A 26,299-nucleotide genomic window follows, 5' to 3' on the forward strand; every position below is an offset into this window, starting at 1 on the left:
TGGGTATTGTAAACGCGAATCCTGTTGATAGATCTATCGGGCCTGACAACCCCAACCGGACTGGACGATCAGTATTCAACGGTTGCACAGTACTTCGTTTCGGTGACTACACTTGGTACGGTGTAGTGAGATTTCATAATAAAGGGAATATGCGACGTTGATTAAATGTTAAGTATGGTTACCAAGTGCTCAACCACTTAGAATGCTTTACATACACTTGCGAGTGTATTATGTTTATGATTATGATTATGAAATCTTGTGTTCTATTAAGATATTGAAATGATTGTTACGATAAACCTATGAACTCACCAACCTTTTTTGTTGACACTTTTAAGCATGTTTATTCTCATGTACGAATTAAGTCTTCCGCTGTGCATTTGCTCAATTGAAAGATATTATTTGGAGTCATTCATGGCATATTTAGATCAGTACCTCGCAATGGGACCAAATGATGAAGACTTCGTCCAGGTGGATAAGGACGGGTCTTCACAATGGCGAAGAATGAAAAACCGATATGGAAATTGTTGATAGTTGATGGATTGAAAATCGAAATCGCCTCGTGGGTGGTCTTCTCTAATTTTTGAAAAAACTGGCTTTGCCAATTTGAACATTAACACGCTTTTATGAAACAACAACAACAACAATAATAATACCTAATCCCACATATGTGATTTATGGTGAATATGAGATGTAGACAATCCTTCATATACCCTAGAAAAGAATAGAAGTCGTGTCTCTAACCACGAGTCGAGAAAAAAAATTCTCCATCCAAAGGAAGAAAAAGTCATCCCTCTCTCTACTCTAAGGTAGAGAGATTGCTTCCGTAAGGACCTCCGGCCTAAAAAAAAAATCACCATGAAAATAGTAGAATCAAATATCCATGGGTTTTAACGCGCTTTTATGAAAAGAAACCCTAAAAAGAGTTGATGACAGAGTAGTTGGTTAAATGACCGACTCGCTGAGTTGGCCGATTAATAACTGCGTTGACCGAGTAATCACACATTGAGCGAGTAATTGTGTCTAGAAGGCAAAAATTATCGGCCCGATTCAAAAATCGAGAACTTGGCGAGAACTAGCCAAGTTTTTTGAGATCTACAACAACACTGGCTAAGGTTCTTCCTCAAAAGCAGCATCCAGAGTTTGTGTTCTTCAGCATAAATTGGCACTTCCAAGTACATGTGTGTGCTAATTCCACATACGTATATCTATCCAATAGTTGTATTGTTCTTTTGGGTAGTAAAAGAAAAGAATTCCATTCCATTCCATATTCCATATATTTTTAAAAAACAGTAAATAATCCAATCCAATCTAAATTATATAAATTAGTGTATAAAATGTGTGTCGGACTCTCATTAACCCCATCAAGTTAATAAATAGTATCCAAACACTAAACTAAGTCAAGATTAGAAAATACATAAGTTCTTGAGTATAACAAAATAATGACTAAATATCACTACTTACAACAGTTTCTAGTAATTCCTTAGTTCTGCGCTTAAATCCAGAAACAGCACTTCGCAACGATGTCATGTCAAAAACCCACCAGCCACCGAGTATTCCAAGAAGTGTGTACTTCTGATCCCCTATTTCAACCTTCGCAATGCACAAGACTGTGTAATCATCCACTTCAACTTTCTTCGCATATAATGACTACACGTTGATCAGCAGGTTAGAATAATTATGAGGTGTCATAGATCTGAACACGACAATGCTGAAACGTACGTATTCAGTTACAATCTAAAATCTAAAATCTTTGTAACATAGCAAGTGCAGAATGTTGACCTTGAATTTGTGTAAGAAAGGGTGTTGGCCCCTGTATTGTTGCTGCAACTGAAACATTAAGAGAGAGAATCAAAAGTTAGCAACATTGTATAACTAATTACCTACCAACACAGGAAAACTTTTTACCTGATACCAAAAAATACATGGTGGGCTTCAGCGCTCCTTAATAAATAGTACCAAGGGTGTGTTTGATTACCTAATAATTGAATGGTTCAGTCCTGAATGCTCAAACATTCAGTTTTTAGCGCGTTTGTTTCAGACCTCTGAATGACATATGGTGGTTCAGCATTCAATGCTAAACCATATAGAGTTAAAATAATTTCTTAGCCATTAAGCACCAAAATTTTATGAAATATCCTCTTTAAATTATATCAAGAACATTTATTAAACAACTATAATGTTTTTCTATTCATGCAAAAGGTTAATAAGGTAATTTTACATCATTCACATTGTTCATTCAATATAATTATCAAATATGTTACTTTCATCCAGAACCAACTTCATTCAGAACCTTTGATTCATTCAGGTTATGAACCATTCAACGCTTAATCATTTTTTTTTTATCAAACGCACCAAAAGTAATAAGTATCGATCTAATGACGAGTCTTAATGACAACAAAAGTTTAAGGTCATGAAACTTATAATCACACAATTAATAACAGGCAAAATAAGTGTGCCACATATTCAGTTGATACCTCATTTTTGGTAAGGCAGACATTTTCATAAAAATGTATTTAGTTATATTTCATAAGGTGGCCTTTCATGTAATCATATCACTACGCAAAAATGTAAGAGATTAAGTTGTGATCCATCATGACCTGTTGAACGAACACATAAACCGAAAAAGGGCTGGGCTTTGTGCTGAGAAGTGTAAGTATGACTTTAACCCCAAGAACAACAGGATAATTCCAGTTCATCCACACAATTAAGAGTAGAGCAATTGGAACCATCAGCTTCTTGACAAATATCATAAAACTGTGAGGATTATCATCAGTATCTGTTTGGCCCAACATGCCCATGCTATGATCATCAACTGAACTGGCATATCCTTCAATATCAGTAATAATAGATTTAGCAGTATAAAGCTGGAGGTTGAAAAGTGGGCGGGCCAAGGTTAAAATATAGGGTCAAAATGGGTTGATTTTTTAGAAGGGCTGGGTCATATTATATTGTCCCAAAACACTTCTTGTCCATATATTTTATATCTTTCTGTAATATCTAGTGTTGCTAAAATGATTACACTACGTAGAATGTTTCAAACTAATCAAAATATGTGTATAAAATGATTCAGGAGGTCCTATGCATTAAGAATACATTTTAGGAGAGTTTTGTCCTGTTTTCTTTTACAAATTACAATGATCATTTATTTTACCCTTTGACCTATTACAAATAAAAATAACCCAAATCAACCATTTCCTAAGTAATTGAGTTGAAATTGACAACAGTAAACCCATTTCCATCTTCTAAATTAATTAATCAACAGACTCGAAATGGGCAGACGAGCATCTTATTTAAGTATCGAGTCTTAACAAGTAGAAAAGGATATCCTTACCATCCATACAATATGCAAAACGTGGCCGAAGGATAAAAGATCCTAGTACAGCTGACACACTGAAGAGTCCCCCCACGCCAAATTCACGTCCTGATTATCCCATATATATAGCAGCTCATTAGCATATATCAATATGCTAGGTTCCACTAAAAAATTATAACTCAATTTATAAGTATGAGAAACAACAGCCTACAACAAAAGAAAAGTTTGAAACCCGTACTACCAACAAACTGCTACTAAAAGGCATTTATAAGCCAGTGTCAAGTATCCATACTATCTAGACACACGCCGTTGAATAGAAATAAATACACTAACAACTTCTACAGCCCACGTAAAGTACACATTAGTATCAATAGATAATTTTTGACATGTTTTAAATAAATAAAAAATACTATATCAGATTCGAGTTTAAAAAGTACAAGGTGTGCACTGATACATTTCTTGTCCCTTTTATAGAAGATATACTAGTTATATAAGGTGCCCATTGACACATTTCATGTATGGACCGAATCTAAAGACAAATCCTTGAGGTAGAGGTACCAATGGGGACAATTTCTACCGGAAAAAGGTTTGATTAGTATCATACATCTTCTATCTATACACCAATTTGTAAGGATAGCTAACGAAACCACAATGCAACAACATAATTCACGTTCCTTTCATAAGTTATACGAGTACTTCACTACTTATTTCATCAATTCTAGTTTCATACCTCCAGCAACACAAATAAAAAATACTTTCTTCATACCCAAAAAACATTTCCCACCTCAATATTTATATATACCCCATATAATTATCCACTTTTATAAAAATATAACTACAAAATATCATTAAAACTTCTCAATTTACCATCATTTATAACTCTCAATCATTTTTTCAAATAAATTCAGTCAAATTTACTTTGGAAGTATGGGTAAAACTGACATTTATTAAACCTATTTCAAATCCAACAAAAAACACAATTTTTTTAGGACGAAATAATACAGATAACTTCAGTACTAGAGCAGCACAAAATTACAAAACTATAATATGAAATAATTTTGAAGTTATTTAATTAACCAACCCGAATTAAGCGATTTCGTATATCTCTGTACATTTAGCTTCCAATTTCTGATCAACTGACGCGAGTGAACTCCAGATGATGATTCAAATCTCGTCAAAAAGCTCTTTAACGGTGTTAATTTTCCTAATGCTTGAACAAATAAACAAAACATAAGCTAATTCAAATAAATTACACTTAAATTAAACTTCATAATAACTATTGAGATAAGGTGTCGTACACTGAATCTTTGGAGGAGGTATAATCGATGCGAGAGATGTTGATGACGTAATCGTTCTAACCCTAAGTAGCCGAATAAATGCTAAATTATGCGCCATTTTTAGATTTTATTTATGAAGCTAAGAGCAAACAGACGAGGAATTACTCCGATTTTGTGTAATCATGAATTTTTATTCGAGAGTACATAGAGAGTGGTGAAGGGGTTGACTGATTTAACGGCGTATGTTTGCAAAGTTAAAAGATGTGGTCGGAGAGACCAAATCACACTGTCAAGTTTCAACCTTTTGAAGGTTACAAAAGGCTTTTGATCTAGTTAACTAGTTAAGTGTTTGTTTACATAAAATAAAATTAAAAATAAAAAGAATAATAATAACATTTACATAAATGATATATCACCGATAATTATAAGATTGTGATATGTCTAACATGTGAGAAATAAGAGCACTAAAACTCGTAACACTGAAAATAGTGTTTTATTTCAGTGTCTTCAAAATACTAAGATTTAATACTAAAATCAAAAGTGAGAAATATATTCGGTGTCTAATTTATTATTTAATTTAATTATTTTTATACCCATTAAATGTATAAAATAATAATTATCATTAGTTCATTATATTTTAATACATTAACAAAATAACAAATAAATTAAGTCCCATTTATTCAAATGTTTAGAAAAATTTAGCCAAATCTTTTTAATATATTTAGCCCTTTTCTTTTAACCTAATTGAACATCATTTTATTAGCCGCGTCTTCTTCTTCATTCCCATATTCTTCTTCTTCTTCTCAAATACTTGTCTCGTAATGTAACTATGAAATACAACAAACACAAAAACATGAAAGAAAAAAGATAGGAAAAAGAAGCAATATCCATTGAAAATCAACGTCACTCCACCAATGCCGAAGCCCAATGCCGGCCTCCAACGGCGATTTAATGCGGGCACGGAGTCGTCACCGTCACCGTCCCCGTCCCCCTCGTCGGATTGCTTTAACGTCGAAAAATGGGATAACTCCTAGTGCTCTAAGAGTGAGAAATTTTGAACCACGCTAATATGATGACAACTTATTTTGTAAATATTAATAAGTATACAAATATTAACTACAACTAATAACTAATAATAATAAATTAATAACAACTTAGAATAAAGATTATGATATGTCAGCAAGTCAGAAATAAGTGATATATTTTGAACCGCAATAATACGCTGACAACTTATTTTATGAATATCTATATCTGTAAGTATAAAATAGTTTTTTTTTTTTTTTTTTGAAAGGCAAATTGTGACGCCCCATACAAAACCATCGTGTACGGTTCATCAACAACAGGATCATTACAAGGTCAAACACTACATGCTGTTTGAAAACCAGTTTTGCATTCATAAAAAGATAGCGTTTTACAAAAGATAACGTGCTTCTTATGAATAGAATCATAAACTTAAGTATGTGACCAAAAGGTCGTTACAAAGCCATTGTTTGAAAATAACGTAAGTTACGAATGCAACAGAAAAGTTCCATGATTGAGACATCTCTAAGTAATGCAGCGGAAATCTAACACAGCAGGTCCGTAACAGCAAGTCTATAACATCAAGACAGCAAGTCTAACAGCGGAAGCAACAACGTCTAAGCACCTGAGAAATACACGCTTAAAAAGTCAACACGAATGTTGGTGAGCTATAGTTTGTTTGTAATCAGTAATGTAATGTAGACCACGAGATTTCAGTGCTTCAAGCAGCGTTTCAAAACAGTATGATAAAGTATATGCTTAAACGTGGGCACCCGGTAACTAGACTTAACGTATGTATATCACCCCCTAAAAGTGCACTTGGCGAGTGTGTTTGTCCTCGAAGTATTAAACACCCGTTGAATGCTAGCGCGACTAGCCCGAGTGGGGATGTCAAACCCTGTGGATCCATATCTAATATTCGCGTTCACCGGTTCAAAAACCAATGATTAAACGTTACCGTGCTAAGGGGAAAGTTTATGCCGTTATATAACCCACACATATGTAAAGTTTAAGTACTCGTGTCTAGTATGTGAAACATAAAAAGCGCATGTATTCTCAGTCCCAAAAATAGTATAAGTAAAAAAGGGAAGCTATAACTCACAGTGAATAAGCAGTAAAAGTCGATATGAAACGTATGCAGGTAGTAAGTCGGTCCGAAAGGTCGTCAACCTAAGTCAAATGTTACTAGGTCAGTATGTTGTCTCAAAAGGTTTAAAAGTGCATAAATTAAGTTTAAGTGTCATCATCATTATCATCATCATTCATCAACACTAAGGTAAGTTTAACAAGAATAGAGATCGAAACAAAAGGCTGACTTAGGACAGCTGTTACCACCTCTATACAAATCGAAAAGACGCGTAGTCAGTGTCCATTGCTCCGTATGTGAGTCCTCTAACCGCTGACCAATTTTCAGAACTTAACTCATCTTCTTTTGACTGTGGCGACGGTTTAAGTGCGAGTAGGTCAGAAATTTCAGCACAACGTTACAAAGGCGTAGTGACTTTCGGAAGGCTATAGATCCTAAACCGTATATCGGATTAATTCGAGGCCCATAAAGTCATCTACTCGAAATGAACTATCTGAAAATCAATTTTTCAGAAGCCCAGGAGTCTGATCAGACCCCGAAAAATAGCAAACAAGTGCTCCGGTGAGATTCTTGGTGCTTGATGCTCATCACGATTCTCATCCTTGATGCTTGTAAGCTTCAGGTGTACAACTCTTTGATATTTTAGCATCACTTTGATCAAGGTTTAACCATAAATCCACAACTAAGAGTAAAATCTATCATTCTACAAGTTTTGAACATCAAGATTGCCTCTTTATTGCATAGATCCAATAAAGCTTCAACCTTTGTCCTTTTTACACAAGTTTATGCATCTCCATCATATGTGATGATGAAGACTTGATCTTTATCATCACAAAAAACACAAAAAGGTTCCAAGTGAGTGAGATCTACAATAATAACTTAGATCTCAAATATTAAGAAAATCCTAAGCTAGAAAGTTTGGATCTTTACAAGATTAATGAAACCATAAGCTAGAAAGCTAAGATCTTTAACAAAATAATGAAAGTAATGAGACCATAAGCTAAAAAGCTAAGATCTTTAACATAATAATGAAACCCTAAGCTAGAAAGCTTGGATCTTTAGTGTTCTTGAAGATCTTGAAGCATAATGCTTGGATCTTTAAGATGCATGAAGATCATAAACACAAGTTTTGATCTTTATAACAAAACAAAGAAATTTCAAGCTAGATCTAACAAGTAAATGAAGATTCCAAGCTAGAAAGCTTGAATCTTTCATGTTCTTGAAGGATTCAAACCCAAGTTTGAATCTACAAGATATAACAAGATCAAAAGCTAAAAGCTAGATCCAATTAATGATGATGATGATGTCGTGTAGATGAAGGGAAGAAGAAGAGAAAGAAAATTTAAAACTTACACTTTTTAGAGTGAGAAAGACTAGAGAGAGAATTAGAGAGTAAGTGTGTGTAATTTGTAAATGAAATCAAGTGTGAAATGAATCGGAAAAGCTTGGTATTTATAGGAAATGAGGGTGTGGGGAGGGTATCAAAATCGTAGGTAGGGAGGGGGACAAGTGGGGGACAACTTTTGCTTTTTGGTTAATGGTTGTCTAAAGTTGGTGCTTATGTTAGGATCTCATTCAACATTAAGGATAATGCTTAACAAAAATGCTAGTATGTTCCCTCTAATAAATGGGTTTTTGTCTTGCATTTAATTGGGTCATTACCCATTAATAATTGGGCTAATTAAATAGTCCACTACCTAGAGTAGGGTGGGCTAAAGTCCAACAAGGTAGAAAGTCCAACAAGACTAACTAGTGTGTTCTAGTAAATTACTAAGCGTAATTAAGCATCCAAAAACCCAAGTAATTGTTATTATAAAATAAAAATTAGTATTACGTAGTCATAATATTCCGATTATTGAAATGTCCCGTTCTTATTGATTAAAAACGTTCCATATTAATTGATTTCGTTGCGAGGTTTTGACCTCTATATGAGACGTTTTTCAAAGACTGCATTCATTTTTTTAACAAACCATAACCTTTATTTCATAAGTAAAGGTTTAAAAAGCTTTACGTAGATTATCAAATAATGATAATCTAAAATATCCTGTTTACACACGATCATTACATAATGGTTTACAATACAAATATGTTACATCGAAATCAGTTTCTTGAATGCAGTTTTTACACAATATCATACAAACATGGACTCCAAATCTTGTCCTTATTTTAGTATGCAACAACGGAAGCTCTTAATATTCACCTGAGAATAAACATGCTTTAAACGTCAACAAAAATGTTGGTGAGTTATAGGTTTAACCTATATATATCAAATCGTAACAATAGACCACAAGATTTCATATTTCAATACACATCCCATACATAGAGATAAAAATCATTCATATGGTGAACACCTGGTAACCGACAATAACAAGATGCATATATAAGAATATCCCCATCATTCCGGGACACCCTTCGGATATGATATAAATTTCGAAGTACTAAAGCATCCGGTACTTTGGATGGGGTTTGTTAGGCCCAATAGATCTATCTTTAGGATTCGCGTCAATTAGGGTGTCTGTTCCCTAATTCTTAGATTACCAGACTTAATAAAAAGGGGCATATTCGATTTCGATAATTCAACCATAGAATGTAGTTTCACGTACTTGTGTCTATTTTGTAAATCATTTATAAAACCTGCATGTATTCTCATCCCAAAAATATTAGATTTTAAAAGTGGGACTATAACTCACTTTCACAGATTTTTACTTCGTCGGGAAGTAAGACTTGGCCACTGTTGATTCACGAACCTATAACAATATATACATATATATTAAAGTATGTTCAAAATATATTTACAACACTTTTAATATATTTTGATGTTTTAAGTTTATTAAGTCAGCTGTCCTCGTTAGTAACCTATAACTAGTTGTCCACAGTTAGATGTACAGAAATAAATCGATAAATATTATCTTGAATCAATCCACGACCCAGTGTATACGTATCTCAGTATTGATCACAACTCAAACTATATATATTTTGGAATCAACCTCAACCCTGTATAGCTAACTCCAACATTCACATATAGAGTGTCTATGGTTGTTCCGAAATATATATAGATGTGTCGACATGATAGGTCGAAACATTGTATACGTGTCTATGGTATCTCAAGATTACATAATATACAATACAAGTTGATTAAGTTATGGTTGGAATAGATTTGTTACCAATTTTCACGTAGCTAAAATGAGAAAAATTATCCAATCTTGTTTTACCCATAACTTCTTCATTTTAAATCCGTTTTGAGTGAATCAAATTGCTATGATTTCATATTGAACTCTATTTTATGAATCTAAACAGAAAAAGTATAGGTTTATAGTCGGAAAAATAAGTTACAAGTCGTTTTTGTAAAGGTAGTCATTTCAGTCGAAAGAACGACGTCTAGATGACCATTTTAGAAAACATACTTCCACTTTGAGTTTAACCATAATTTTTGGATATAGTTTCATGTTCATAATAAAAATCATTTTATCAGAATAACAACTTTTAAATCAAAGTTTATCATAGTTTTTAATTAACTAACCCAAAACAGCCCGCGGTGTTACTACGACGGCGTAAATCCGGTTTTACGGTGTTTTTCGTGTTTCCAGGTTTTAAATCATTAAGTTAGCATATCATATAGATATAGAACATGTGTTTAGTTGATTTTAAAAGTCAAGTTAGAAGGATTAACTTTTGTTTGCGAACAAGTTTAGAATTAACTAAACTATGTTCTAGTGATTACAAGTTTAAACCTTCGAATAAGATAGCTTTATATGTATGAATCAAATGATGTTATGAACATCATTACTACCTTAATTTCCTTGGATAAACCTACTGGAAAAGAGAAAAATGGATCTAGCTTCAATGGATCCTTGGATGGCTCGAAGTTCTTGAAGCAGAATCATGACACGAAAACAAGTTCAAGTAAGATCATCACTTGAAATAAGATTGTTATAGTTATAGAAATTGAACCAAAGTTTGAATATGATTATTACCTTGTATTAGAATGATAACCTACTGTAAGAAACAAAGATTTCTTGAGGTTGGATGATCACCTTACAAGATTGGAAGTGAGCTAGCAAACTTGAAAGTATTCTTGATTTTATGAAACTAGAACTTTTGGAATTTATGAAGAACACTTAGAACTTGAAGATAGAACTTGAGAGAGATCAATTAGATGAAGAAAATTGAAGAATGAAAGTGTTTGTAGGTGTTTTTGGTCGTTGGTGTATGGATTAGATATAAAGGATATGTAATTTTGTTTTCATGTAAATAAGTCATGAATGATTACTCATATTTTTGTAATTTTATGAGATATTTCATGCTAGTTGCCAAATGATGGTTCCCACATGTGTTAGGTGACTCACATGGGCTGCTAAGAGCTGATCATTGGAGTGTATATACCAATAGTACATACATCTAAAAGCTGTGTATTGTACGAGTACGAATACGGGTGTATACGAGTAGAATTGTTGATGAAACTGAACGAGGATGTAATTGTAAGCATTTTTGTTAAGTAGAAGTATTTTGATAAGTGTATTGAAGTCTTTCAAAAGTGTATAAATACATATTAAAACACTACATGTATATACATTTTAACTGAGTCGTTAAGTCATCGTTAGTCGTTACATGTAAGTGTTGTTTTGAAACCTTTAGGTTAACGATCTTGTTAAATGTTGTTAACCCAATGTTTATAATATCAAATGAGATTTTAAATTATTATATTATCATGATATTATCATGTATGAATATCTCTTAATATGATATATATACATTAAATGTCTTTACAACGATAATCGTTACATATATGTCTCGTTTAAAAATCATTAAGTTAGTAGTCTTGTTTTTACATATGTAGTTCATTGTTAATATACTTTATGATATGTTTTCTTATCATAGTATCATGTTAACTATATATATATATATATCCATATATATGTCATCATATAGTTTTTACAAGTTTTAACGTTCGTGAATCACCGATCAACTTGGGTGGTCAATTGTCTATATGAAACATATTTCAATTAATCAAGTCTTAACAAGTTTGATTGCTTAACATGTTGGAAACATTTAATCATGTAAATATCAATCTCAATTAATATATATAAACATGGAAAAGTTCGGGTCACTACAGTACCTACCCGTTAAATAAATTTCGTCCCGAAATTTTAAGCTGTTGAAGGTGTTGACGAATCTTCTGGAAATAGATGCGGGTATTTCTTCTTCATCTGATCTTCACGCTCCCAGGTGAACTCGGGTCCTCTACGAGCATTCCATCGAACCTTAACAATTGGTATCTTGTTTTGCTTAAGTCTTTTAACCTCACGATCCATTATTTCGACGGGTTCTTCGATGAATTGAAGTTTTTCGTTTATTTGGATTTCATCTAACGGAATAGTGAGATCTTCTTTAGCAAAACATTTCTTCAAATTTGAGACGTGGAAAGTGTTATGTACAGCCGCGAGTTGTTGAGGTAACTCAAGTCGGTAAGCTACTGGTCCGACACGATCAATAATCTTGAATGGTCCAATATACCTTGGATTTAATTTCCCTCGTTTACCAAATCGAACAACGCCTTTCCAAGGTGCAACTTTAAGCATGACCATCTCTCCAATTTCAAATTCTATATCTTTTCTTTTAATGTCAGCGTAGCTCTTTTGTCGACTTTGGGCGGTTTTCAACCGTTGTTGAATTTGGATGATCTTCTCGGTAGTTTCTTGTATAATCTCCGGACCCGTAATCTGTCTATCCCCCACTTCACTCCAACAAATCGGAGACCTGCACTTTCTACCATAAAGTGCTTCAAACGGCGCCATCTCAATGCTTGAATGGTAGCTGTTGTTGTAGGAAAATTCTGCTAATGGTAGATGTCGATCCCAACTGTTTCCGAAATCAATAACACATGCTCGTAGCATGTCTTCAAGCGTTTGTATCGTCCTTTCACTCTGCCCATCAGTTTGTGGATGATAGGCAGTACTCATGTCTAGACGAGTTCCTAATGCTTGCTGTAATGTCTGCCAGAATCTTGAAATAAATCTGCCATCCCTATCAGAGATAATAGAGATTGGTATTCCATGTCTGGAGACGACTTCCTTCAACTACAGTCGTGCTAACTTCTCCATCTTGTCATCTTCTCTTATTGGTAAGAAGTGTGCTGATTTGGTGAGACGATCAACTATTACCCAAATAGTATCAAAACCACTTGCAGTCCTTGGCAATTTAGTGATGAAATCCATGGTAATGTTTTCCCATTTCCATTCCGGAATTTCGGGTTGTTGAAGTAGACCTGATGGTTTCTGATGCTCAGCTTTGACCTTAGAACACGTCAAACATTCTCCTACGTATTTAGCAACATCGGCTTTCATACCCGGCCACCAAAAATGTTTCTTGAGATCCTTGTACATCTTCCCCGTTCCAGGATGTATTGAGTATCTGGTTTTATGAGCTTCTCTAAGTACCATTTCTCTCATATCTCCAAATTTTGGTACCCAAATCCTTTCAGCCCTATACCGGGTTCCGTCTTCCCGAATATTAAGATGCTTCTCCGATCCTTTGGATATTTCATCCTTTAAATTTCCCTCTTTTAAAACTCCTTGTTGCGCCTCCTTTATTTGAGTAGTAAGGTTATTATGAATCATTATATTCATAGATTTTACTCGAATGGGTTCTCTGTCCTTCCTGCTCAAGGCATCGGCTACCACATTTGCCTTCCCCGGGTGGTAACGAATTTCAAAGTCGTAATCATTCAACAATTCAATCCACCTACGCTGCCTCATATTCAGTTGTTTCTGATTAAATATGTGTTGAAGACTTTTGTGGTCGGTATATATAATACTTTTGACCCCATATAAGTAGTGCCTCCAAGTCTTTAATGCAAAAACAACCGCGCCTAATTCCAAATCATGCGTCGTATAATTTTGTTCGTGAATCTTCAATTGTCTAGACGCATAAGCAATCACCTTCGTTCGTTGCATTAATACACAACCGAGACCTTGCTTTGATGCATCACAATAAATCACAAAATCATCATTCCCTTCAGGCAATGACAATATAGGTGCCGTAGTTAGCTTTTTCTTCAATAACTGAAACGCTTTCTCTTGTTCATCATTCCATTCAAATTTCTTCCCTTTATGCGTTAATGCAGTCAAGGGTTTTGCTATTCTGGAAAAGTCTTGGATGAACCTTCTGTAGTAACCAGCTAATCCTAAAAACTGGCGTATGTGTTTCGGAGTTTTCGGGGTTTCCCACTTTTCAACAGTTTCTATCTTTGCCGGATCCACCTTAATACCTTCTTTGTTCACTATGTGACCGAGGAATTGAACTTCTTCCAACCAAAATGCACACTTTGAAAACTTAGCGTACAATTCTTCCTTCCTCAATACTTCTAACACCTTTCTCAAATGTTCACCGTGTTCTTGGTCATTCTTTGAGTAAATAAGTATGTCATCAATGAAAACAATGACAAACTTGTCAAGGTATGGTCCACACACTCGGTTCATAAGGTCCATGAACACAGCTGGTGCATTAGTTAAACCAAACGGCATGACCATAAACTCGTAATGACCGTAACGTGTTCTGAAAGCAGTCTTTGGAATATCATCTTCTTTCACCCGCATTTGATGATACCCGGAACGTAAGTCAATCTTTGAATAAACAGACGAGCCTTGTAGTTGATCAAATAAGTCATCGATTCTCGGTAGTGGGTAACGGTTCTTGATGGTAAGTTTGTTCAACTCTCGGTAGTCGATACACAACCTGAATGTACCATCTTTCTTCTTGACAAACAAAACAGGAGCTCCCCACGGTGATGTGCTTGGTCGAATGAAACCACGCTCTAAAAGTTCTTGTAATTGGCTTTGCAGTTCTTTCATCTCGCTGGGTGCGAGTCTGTAAGGAGCACGAGCTATTGGTGCAGCTCCTGGTACAAGATCTATTTGAAATTCAACGGATCGATGTGGGGGTAATCCCGGTAATTCTTTCGGAAATACATCGGGAAATTCTTTTGCAATGGGAACATCATTGATGCTCTTTTCTTCAGTTTGTACTTTCTCGACGTGTGCTAGAACAGCATAGCAACCTTTTCTTATTAGTTTTTGTGCCTTCAAATTACTAATAAGATGTAGCTTCGTGTTGCCCTTTTCTCCGTACACCATTAAGGGTTTTCCTTTTTCTCGTATAATGCGAATTGCATTTTTGTAACAAACGATCTCCGCTTTCACTTCTTTCAACCAGTCCATACCGATTATCACATCAAAACTCCCTAACTCTACTGGTATCAAATCAATCTTAAATGTTTCGCTAACCAGTTTAATTTCTCGATTCCGACATATATTATCTGCTGAAATTAATTTACCATTTGCTAATTCGAGTAAAAATTTACTATCCAAAGGCGTCAATGGACAACTTAATTTAGCACAAAAATCTCTACTCATATAGCTTCTATCCGCACCCGAATCAAATAAAACGTAAGCAGATTTATTGTCAATAAGAAACGTACCCGTAACAAGCTCCGGGTCTTCCTGTGCCTCTACCGCATTAATATTGAAAACTCTTCCACGGCCTTGTCCATTCGTGTTCTCCTGGTTCGGGAAATTTCTAATAATGTGGCCTGGTTTTCCACATTTATAACAAACTACATTGGCATAACTTGCTCCGACACTACTTGCTCCACCATTACTCGTTCCGACACCATTTGTTCCTTTTGTTCTATTAACCCCTGGTCCGTAGACCTCACACTTCGCCGCGCTATGACCATTTCTTTTACACTTGTTGCAAAATTTGGTGCAGAACCCCGAGTGATTCTTTTCACACCTTTGGCATAGCTGCTTCTGATTGTTGTTGTTGTTGCGGTTATTATTGTTATTGGGATGATTGTTGTAGTTGCTGTTGTTGTTGTTGTTGTTATTGTTGTTGGGCCGTTTGTTGTAGTTGCGATTGATGTTGCGATTGTTGGGATAATTGTTGCTATTATTGTTGTAATTGCTGTTGTTGTTGTATTGGTGATTCTTATCACCGTTTTCCTCCCACTTTCTTTTGACTTGCTTCACATTGGCCTCTTCAGCAGTCTGTTCTTTAATTCTTTCTTCAATTTGGTTCACAAGTTTGTGAGCCATTCTACATGCCTGTTGTATGGAGGCGGGCTCGTGTGAACTTATATCTTCTTGGATTCTTTCCGGTAATCCTTTCACAAACGCGTCGATCTTCTCTTCCTCATCTTCGAATGCTCCCGGACACAATAGGCACAATTCTGTGAATCGTCTTTCGTACGTGGTAATATCAAATCCTTGGGTTCGTAACCCTCTAAGTTCTGTCTTGAGCTTATTGACCTCGGTTCTGGGACGGTACTTCTCGTTCATCAAGTGCTTGAATGCTGACCACGGTAGTGCGTACGCATCATCTTGTCCCACTTGCTCTAGATAGGTATTCCACCATGTTAACGCAGAACCTGTGAAGGTATGCGTAGCGTACTTCACTTTGTCCTCTTCAGTACACTTACTTATGGCAAACACCGATTCAACCTTCTCGGTCCACCGTTTCAATCCGATCGGTCCTTCGGTTCCATCAAATTCCAAAGGTTTGCAGGCAGTGAATTCTTTGTAGGTGCATCCTACACGATTTCCTGTACTGCTAGATCCAAGGTTATTGTTGGTATGTAGCGCAGCCTGTACTGCGGCTATGTTTGAAGCTAGAAAAGTACGGAATTCCTCTTCATTCATATTCACGGTGTGTCGAGTAGTCGGTGCCATTTCCTTCAAAATAGTTAAATGGAACAAGTTAATCATACAGAATATTAAGAGTAGTTAATAGTATTTCGTAGCATAATATGAACTCATTTATAAAAGCTTTTTCTTCATATTAGCGTTTTATAAGTTTAAATTCGGGTAGTACCTACCCGTTAAGTTCATACTTAGTAGCTAATATACAATTCAACTACTACAATTCTATATGAAAAACTGATTGTAATAATATTTCGCGTTCAAACTTTTATACAATATTTTACAAACTTACAATACCGCTTATTTTACATAAAGCATGAAATATAGCACACAATAACTTTGATACAAGATAGTTGTGAAGACAATTCTAGCTAGTACACAAGTCGTTCGGCAAAGGCAATAAAGACACGTAATTCATACGTCCAGAAACAAGTCATGCATTCTGGTTTTACTAGGACTACTTCCCATCCTTGGTCTTGTGCAACATAACCGTTATGGCCGTTGATAAGACAGCGTGTTGTAACGTCATCAAAGGGATGAGGGTTACGTAATGTCCAACAGTCCCGTAATAATCTAAAAACCTCATTTCTTACCCCAATTACCGACTCCGTCACTTGTGGAAACGTTTTGTTTAATAGTTGTAGCCCGATGTTCTTGTTCTCACTTTGGTGAGAAGCGAACATTACTAATCCGTAAGCATAACATGCTTCTTTATGTTGCATGTTAGCCGCTTTTTCTAAATCACGAAGTCCAATATTCGGATATATTGAGTCAAAATAATTTCTTAACCCGTTGCGTAAAATAGCATTTGGGTTCCCCGCAATATATGCGTCAAAGTAAACACATCGTAACTTATGGGTTTCCCAATGTGATATCCCCCATCTTTCAAACGAAAGTCTCTTATAAACCAAGACATTCTTGGAACGTTCTTCGAATGTCTTACAAACTGATCTCGCCTTAAATAGTTGTGCCGAAGAATTCTGGCCGACTCTAGACAAGATTTCATCAATCATGTCTCCGGGTAGGTCTCTTAAAATATTGGGTTGTCTATCCATTTTGGGTTTTTAAACTGTAAAATAGACAAGAGTTAGTTTCATAAAAAAAATACTTATTAATACAAGCAATTTTTACATATATCATAAAGCATAAGAACACTATATTACATATATTACACCACACGAATACAACTATCTTATTCCGACTCGTCGTTTCTTCTTCTTCGGTTTTGGTTCATTTTGCCAAGTTTCTAGGGATATATGATGTTCCCCTAATACGAGCCGTCGTTTTCCACATTGGTTTAGAAAAACCTGGTGGTTTAGAGGTTCCCGGGTCATTGTTACAACTTAAGGACTTCGGGGGTTGACGATACATATAAAGTTCATCGGGGTTGGAATTAGATTTCTCTATTTTTATGCCCTTTCCCTTATTATTTTCTTTTGCCTTTTTAAATTCAGTTGGAGTAATTTCTATAACATCATCGGAATTCTCGTCGGAATCCGATTCATCGGAGAATTGGTAATCCTCCCAATATTTTGCTTCCTTGGCGGAAACACCATTGACCATAATTAACTTTGGTCGGTTGGTTGAGGATTTTCTTTTACTTAACCGTTTTATTATTTCCCCCACCGGTTCTATTTCTTCATCCGGTTCCGATTCTTCTTCCGGTTCCGATTCTTCTTCCGGTTCCGACTCTTCTTCCGGTTCCTCTTCGGGAACTTGTGAATCAGTCCACAAATCATTCCAATTTACATTTGACTCTTCATTATTATTAGGTGAGTCAATGGGGCTTGTTCTAGAGGTAGACATCTATCACATAATATCAAACACGTTAAGAGATTAATATATCACATAATATTCATATGTTAAAAATATATAGTTTCCAACAAAAATGTTAAGCAATCATTTTTAAAGAAAACACGGTCGAAGTCCAGACTCACTAATGCATCCTAACAAACTCGATAAGACACACTAATGCAAATTTTCTGGTTCTCTAAGACCAACGCTCGGATACCAACTGAAATGTCCCGTTCTTATTGATTAAAAACGTTCCATATTAATTGATTTCGTTGCGAGGTTTTGACCTCTATATGAGACGTTTTTCAAAGACTGCATTCATTTTTTTAACAAACCATAACCTTTATTTCATAAGTAAAGGTTTAAAAAGCTTTACGTAGATTATCAAATAATGATAATCTAAAATATCCTGTTTACACACGACCATTACATAATGGTTTACAATACAAATATGTTACATCGAAATCAGTTTCTTGAATGCAGTTTTTACACAATATCATACAAACATGGACTCCAAATCTTGTCCTTATTTTAGTATGCAACAACGGAAGCTCTTAATATTCACCTGAGAATAAACATGCTTTAAACGTCAACAAAAATGTTGGTGAGTTATAGGTTTAACCTATATATATCAAATCGTAACAATAGACCACAAGATTTCATATTTCAATACACATCCCATACATAGAGATAAAAATCATTCATATGGTGAACACCTGGTAACCGACAATAACAAGATGCATATATAAGAATATCCCCATCATTCCGGGACACCCTTCGGATATGATATAAATTTCGAAGTACTAAAGCATCCGGTACTTTGGATGGGGTTTGTTAGGCCCAATAGATCTATCTTTAGGATTCGCGTCAATTAGGGTGTCTGTTCCCTAATTCTTAGATTACCAGACTTAATAAAAAGGGGCATATTCGATTTCGATAATTCAACCATAGAATGTAGTTTCACGTACTTGTGTCTATTTTGTAAATCATTTATAAAACCTGCATGTATTCTCATCCCAAAAATATTAGATTTTAAAAGTGGGACTATAACTCACTTTCACAGATTTTTACTTCGTCGGGAAGTAAGACTTGGCCACTGTTGATTCACGAACCTATAACAATATATACATATATATTAAAGTATGTTCAAAATATATTTACAACACTTTTAATATATTTTGATGTTTTAAGTTTATTAAGTCAGCTGTCCTCGTTAGTAACCTATAACTAGTTGTCCACAGTTAGATGTACAGAAATAAATCGATAAATATTATCTTGAATCAATCCACGACCCAGTGTATACGTATCTCAGTATTGATCACAACTCAAACTATATATATTTTGGAATCAACCTCAACCCTGTATAGCTAACTCCAACATTCACATATAGAGTGTCTATGGTTGTTCCGAAATATATATAGATGTGTCGACATGATAGGTCGAAACATTGTATACGTGTCTATGGTATCTCAAGATTACATAATATACAATACAAGTTGATTAAGTTATGGTTGGAATAGATTTGTTACCAATTTTCACGTAGCTAAAATGAGAAAAATTATCCAATCTTGTTTTACCCATAACTTCTTCATTTTAAATCCGTTTTGAGTGAATCAAATTGCTATGATTTCATATTGAACTCTATTTTATGAATCTAAACAGAAAAAGTATAGGTTTATAGTCGGAAAAATAAGTTACAAGTCGTTTTTGTAAAGGTAGTCATTTCAGTCGAAAGAACGACGTCTAGATGACCATTTTAGAAAACATACTTCCACTTTGAGTTTAACCATAATTTTTGGATATAGTTTCATGTTCATAATAAAAATCATTTTATCAGAATAACAACTTTTAAATCAAAGTTTATCATAGTTTTTAATTAACTAACCCAAAACAGCCCGCGGTGTTACTACGACGGCGTAAATCCGGTTTTACGGTGTTTTTCGTGTTTCCAGGTTTTAAATCATTAAGTTAGCATATCATATAGATATAGAACATGTGTTTAGTTGATTTTAAAAGTCAAGTTAGAAGGATTAACTTTTGTTTGCGAACAAGTTTAGAATTAACTAAACTATGTTCTAGTGATTACAAGTTTAAACCTTCGAATAAGATAGCTTTATATGTATGAATCAAATGATGTTATGAACATCATTACTACCTTAATTTCCTTGGATAAACCTACTGGAAAAGAGAAAAATGGATCTAGCTTCAATGGATCCTTGGATGGCTCGAAGTTCTTGAAGCAGAATCATGACACGAAAACAAGTTCAAGTAAGATCATCACTTGAAATAAGATTGTTATAGTTATAGAAATTGAACCAAAGTTTGAATATGATTATTACCTTGTATTAGAATGATAACCTACTGTAAGAAACAAAGATTTCTTGAGGTTGGATGATCACCTTACAAGATTGGAAGTGAGCTAGCAAACTTGAAAGTATTCTTGATTTTATGAAACTAGAACTTTTGGAATTTATGAAGAACACTTAGAACTTGAAGATAGAACTTGAGAGAGATCAATTAGATGAAGAAAATTGAAGAATGAAAGTGTTTGTAGGTGTTTTTGGTCGTTGGTGTATGGATTAGATATAAAGGATATGTAATTTTGTTTTCATGTAAATAAGTCATGAATGATTACTCATATTTTTGTAATTTTATGAGATATTTCATGCTAGTTGCCAAATGATGGTTCCCACATGTGTTAGGTGACTCACATGGGCTGCTAAGAGCTGATCATTGGAGTGTATATACCAATAGTACATACATCTAAAAGCTGTGTATTGTACGAGTACGAATACGGGTGTATACGAGTAGAATTGTTGATGAAACTGAACGAGGATGTAATTGTAAGCATTTTTGTTAAGTAGAAGTATTTTGATAAGTGTATTGAAGTCTTTCAAAAGTGTATAAATACATATTAAAACACTACATGTATATACATTTTAACTGAGTCGTTAAGTCATCGTTAGTCGTTACATGTAAGTGTTGTTTTGAAACCTTTAGGTTAACGATCTTGTTAAATGTTGTTAACCCAATGTTTATAATATCAAATGAGATTTTAAATTATTATATTATCATGATATTATCATGTATGAATATCTCTTAATATGATATATATACATTAAATGTCTTTACAACGATAATCGTTACATATATGTCTCGTTTAAAAATCATTAAGTTAGTAGTCTTGTTTTTACATATGTAGTTCATTGTTAATATACTTTATGATATGTTTTCTTATCATAGTATCATGTTAACTATATATATATATATATCCATATATATGTCATCATATAGTTTTTACAAGTTTTAACGTTCGTGAATCACCGATCAACTTGGGTGGTCAATTGTCTATATGAAACATATTTCAATTAATCAAGTCTTAACAAGTTTGATTGCTTAACATGTTGGAAACATTTAATCATGTAAATATCAATCTCAATTAATATATATAAACATGGAAAAGTTCGGGTCACTACAATTATGACCAAAGTTAAACTTGTACCAAGTACATAGCTCGTTTCAAACGTCAAGTGACATCAACGGTCGTAAAAGCATTCGGGGATCAAGTTTAGTGATTACACACTTAATAGCACGTTGTAAAATATTAATGAAAGTAATTAATCATTAAATAAGATCCCAGAGTATATACTATCTTAGTACGCACATATATAGTTTCGTGAAAGCACAAAGCACAAAAGCAAGTCGAAAAAGCCGGGTCGTTACATTACCCACCTGTTAAAGAAAATTTCATCCTGAAATTTTGAGGAGTGACCAACAATGGCACCGTGTTGGAATAAGAAGAAGCATATCAAAGTCCCTAGAAACTCGTGGGATCAAAAGTGAGCGATTTACCTTGGAAGGTACTTGGGCGTATAAAAGTAAGAATAGGTATATGCTATTAATTAAGTCCTTTGTCCTAAGAGATCAACAAATTGATTTCGTTTCTTGCTAACACGAATATGTCATCCGAATATATACCCACAAAAGGAAAGTTGATGTTTTTAGCCCTACAGGCATCTTCAGTAAGCCGGATGCATGAAATACATCATGAATGTTTCTAAACTTATCTAAAACATTGAGCGCTTATGTCGCAATACAAAGCTAATGGATAGAATGGAAAACATGGTGATCACAACCATGCGATTTGATGTCTGGATTGTGTTAGCCACGGATTTTACTAACCCCTTGATTTCGGAAGGAGACCATAGGCAAAAAGAACCCGATAATTAAGAACGTTTCATTTGACTAAATGGGTTGAAATTTTAGCTAAAAGTGACTAATCGGACTTATATGCAAGCCATAATTATTTATAGCGTCTTCAGGACGGTCTGAACGAACAATGAAGGATATCACCCAGTTTACCATACTGCAGGTGATCTTATCCTTAGATGGAATGAAAGCACAGTTCCATAATGTAACTTTATCCTTTCAGTTACATGTTGAAGTTATGATTAACATTAACTAGAACAACATATAGTTGTAACCAACGAAGGAAGGAATATGTAGAGTATCCACATCAGTGTCGTAGATGTTTTAAGCAGTCCCCTTCTAAGAGGATAACAAGATTCATAGATTCCTAAAGTATTTTACACTACAATTCCGAAAGAAAATCGTACGAAAGGTGTGATCTTTTAACGAGAGTGAACTCTTCGAGCGGTTCGTCCTGAATTTTTCCTTATACTTAAGGGGATGCGCGGATGAGAAGATATGTGGACCCTAGGCCATAAAGAATGGTTTTCTCCGAGTGAAAAGAATCTCAAAAAAAATGATTCTTGTACCTCAACATACTGATTCATAGAGATGATGTTTACGAGGGTGTTGCATTTAGTCGTGAAATATTGAGAGTAGAAACCTAACTAGTGCCTTTCCTACAATAGGGTGACCACTGAGCGTACCTCAGAAAACTAATTTATCGGCCCGCGTTTTTGCCATATCTAACCTTAAGAGGAACATTTTATGAGTGCAGAGACTTCCTAACAAGTTTCATAATACTGCCATCCAAAGTGGCTCAAGAGTTTTTAACAAAGATCTTAATGGTAAGCTTCATCCCTAACGGATGGCGAGAAGAAGTGTGATCCATACATGGTGTAGTCTAATATGAAAACCTTTAATAAAATCAACCAATGAAGTTTTGAAAAACCTTTAAACGTTTGATGTGACAACATAAACGGAACGAAGTTCCTAGTAAATTTAGAAATATGTACAACGCATACCATTTTGCACAAAACTATTTGACTTAAGTTAAACAGCTCAATAAAGAGCAATTTTTAAATAATTTGAAGGTATAACTTAGTATGTACTAACCTAAAATAAGTCAGGGTAAATTTGTTAATCTTCATTATATACATACATATATGATTTTATAAATCGCATAAGTGATAGAAAATCTTTATTACTTTCATTTATCCATAAATCTCGTGGGGACCGCACAAATGAACAACGTGTAAAAATCAACGTGTAAATTTTTTGATAAACATAGTTTTTCGTATTTCAGAGGCTACGAGTTGAAAAAGATTGAGTGAAAAATCTTTGAATCATCGGTTGACATGTTACTAAGTAATGAAAACTAATGAATTAAAGGTAGTTTTGAAAATTATCATGATATAAGTCTTAGGGCAAAAAAATGTTCACGTGCGAAGCCGTTGCTAAAAAGTGAGGTATGAAGGATAGAGCATGAAGATGAGAAGTTAATCGCTTCTTGACTTTGCAAAATGCCAAACAGGTTATAGCCAATATTAAAGTCGGAATACTGATGGTGTTAATATCACTAAATGAGAATCCCCTGGAGTAAGTCAGGACTTAGAGTTATGTAAGAAAGAGCATCGCTCCGACAGGTGTGACAAATAAAATCCCTGAGGTAACGCATAAATTTTGAATGGTTTAAGTGTTAGTGGATGCCCGAAGGTCTGCATGACGTGGTAGTAAGCTCCTTCTTCACATACATACACACATGAATTTCTCAATTTCGACGGTTGTCGATCTTCATGATGACTGATAATGCTAAAAACGAACATATATTTCATAGCATTATCCTTCCAGAAAGACAAGCTTTTAGTTGCAATTGTTCTATTTCCAAGTAATATTCGTTTAAATAATAAAAGGTGAAGACAAAAGACAGATTCGACGATTTGAAGACGCAAACGACCAAAAAGCTAAAAAGTACAAAGTACAATCCAAATGGTTCAATTTATTGATGAGAAACGTCTCAACATTACAAAAGTACAAGCAGCAAAAAGCAAAGTACAAGATATTAAATTGTACGAAAAGGCGTTCGAAAATCCGGAACCGAGACATGAACCAACTATCAACGTGTGACTCAACGGAGCTGAAATTACAAGTCAACTATGCACAAGAATATAATATAATATATATATAATTATATAAAATTATATATTATTATATTATATATTATAATATTCAGCAGCCCACGTTTAACTCAATTTGGTGAGCTGGAATCCGAAGCTCCGCACTCGCGGAGCTGTAAGGCACAAAAATACCGCACTCGCGGAGCTATACAGTTCAAAGTGGGCCTATAAAAGGCCGCGCATACTGCCGATTTCATTACACCATATATCCATCTTTCTCTGATCTCTCTCATAATATATATATTTATAATTATAATTTTAATTTTAATTTTAATTTAAGTTTAATAATAAGGTTATTATAGCGAATGTCTTAAGTTTGTAAGTCAAAATTCTGTCCGTGTAACACTACGCGATTATGTAGTGACCCGAACTTTTCCATGATTATATATTAAATGAAAACTATATTTTCATGATTAAATGTTTCCAACATGTTAAGCAATCAAACTTGTTAAAACTTGATTAATTAAATGAGTTTCATGTAGACAATTGACCACCCAAGTTGACCGGCGATTCACGAACGTTAAAAACTTGTAAAAACTACATGATGATATATATATATATATATGGATATATATGGTTAACATGAGATTATGATAAGTAAGTATCTTACTAAGTGTATTAACAATGAGTGATATACATAAAAATGAGATTATTGAATTAAGAAAGTCGAAACGATATATATAACGATTATCGTTATAACAACGTCTTACTAAATACATATGAATCATATTAAGATATAGATACACTATATTTAACATGACAAAATGATAATTAAGTATATCATTAAGTGTGTTAACAATGAACTACATATGTAAAAACAACACTACTAACTTAAGGATTTCGAAACGAGACATATATGTAACGATTATCGTTGTAACGACATTTTAATGTATATATATCATATTAAGATATATTCATACATCATAATATAATTATAATTTAATAATTTAACATCTCATTAGATATAATAAATAATGGGTTAACAACATTAAATGAGATCGTTAACTTAAAGGTTTCAAAACAACACTTACATGTAACGACTAACAATGACTTAACGACTCAGTTAAAATGTATATACATGTAGTGTATTAAGATGTATTTGTACACTTTTGAAAGACTTCAAGACACATATCAAAGTACTTATACTTAACAAAAATGCTTACAATTACATCTTCATTCATTTTCATCAATAATTCTACTCGTATGCACCCATATTCGTACTCGTACAATACACAGCTTCTAGATGTATATACTATTGGTATATACACTTCAATGATCAGCTCCTTAGCAGCCCATGTGAGTTATTAAATATGTGGGAACCATCATTTGGCAACTAGCATGAAATATCTCATAAAATTACAAAAAATATTATAAATCATTCATGAATTATTTACATGAAAAGAAACTTACACATCCTTTATATCTAATCCATATACCAACGACCAAAAACACCTACAAATACTTTCATTCTTCAATTTTCTTCATCTAATTGATCTCTCTCAAGTTCTATCTTCAAGTTCTAAGTGTTCTTCATAAATTCTATAAGTTCTAGTTTCATAAAATCAAGAATACTCTCAAGTTTACAAGTATACTTCCAAACTTTCTAATTCATTTCAAGTGATCATCCAATCTCAAGAAATCTTTCTTATTTACAGTAAGATATCTTTCTAATTCAAGGTAATACTCATATTCAAACTTTGGTTCAATTTCTATAACTATAACAATCTTATTTCGAGTGATAATCTTAC

At 34.1% G+C, this 26,299-nt stretch overlaps 1 protein-coding gene across 1 annotated transcript; it reads right to left on the reverse strand.

The window, feature by feature from the left end:
- Positions 1-1,328: 1,328 nt before the first annotated feature.
- LOC139892001 (uncharacterized) lies at positions 1,329-4,909 on the reverse strand. Its single transcript, XM_071875034.1, has 6 exons — positions 4,612-4,909; positions 4,395-4,523; positions 3,332-3,421; positions 2,598-2,827; positions 1,780-1,827; positions 1,329-1,647 (listed from the first exon to the last, which is right to left on the reverse strand). The coding sequence occupies exons 1-6, from the start codon at positions 4,706-4,708 to the stop codon at positions 1,444-1,446; spliced, it is 798 nt and encodes a 265-aa protein (XP_071731135.1). The 5' UTR covers positions 4,709-4,909; the 3' UTR covers positions 1,329-1,443.
- Between the last annotated feature and the right edge of the window lie 21,390 nt (positions 4,910-26,299).

This window comes from Rutidosis leptorrhynchoides, chromosome 2 (assembly GCF_046630445.1).
Source record: "Rutidosis leptorrhynchoides isolate AG116_Rl617_1_P2 chromosome 2, CSIRO_AGI_Rlap_v1, whole genome shotgun sequence".
In the NCBI taxonomy this organism is placed as follows: domain Eukaryota; kingdom Viridiplantae; phylum Streptophyta; class Magnoliopsida; order Asterales; family Asteraceae; genus Rutidosis; species Rutidosis leptorrhynchoides.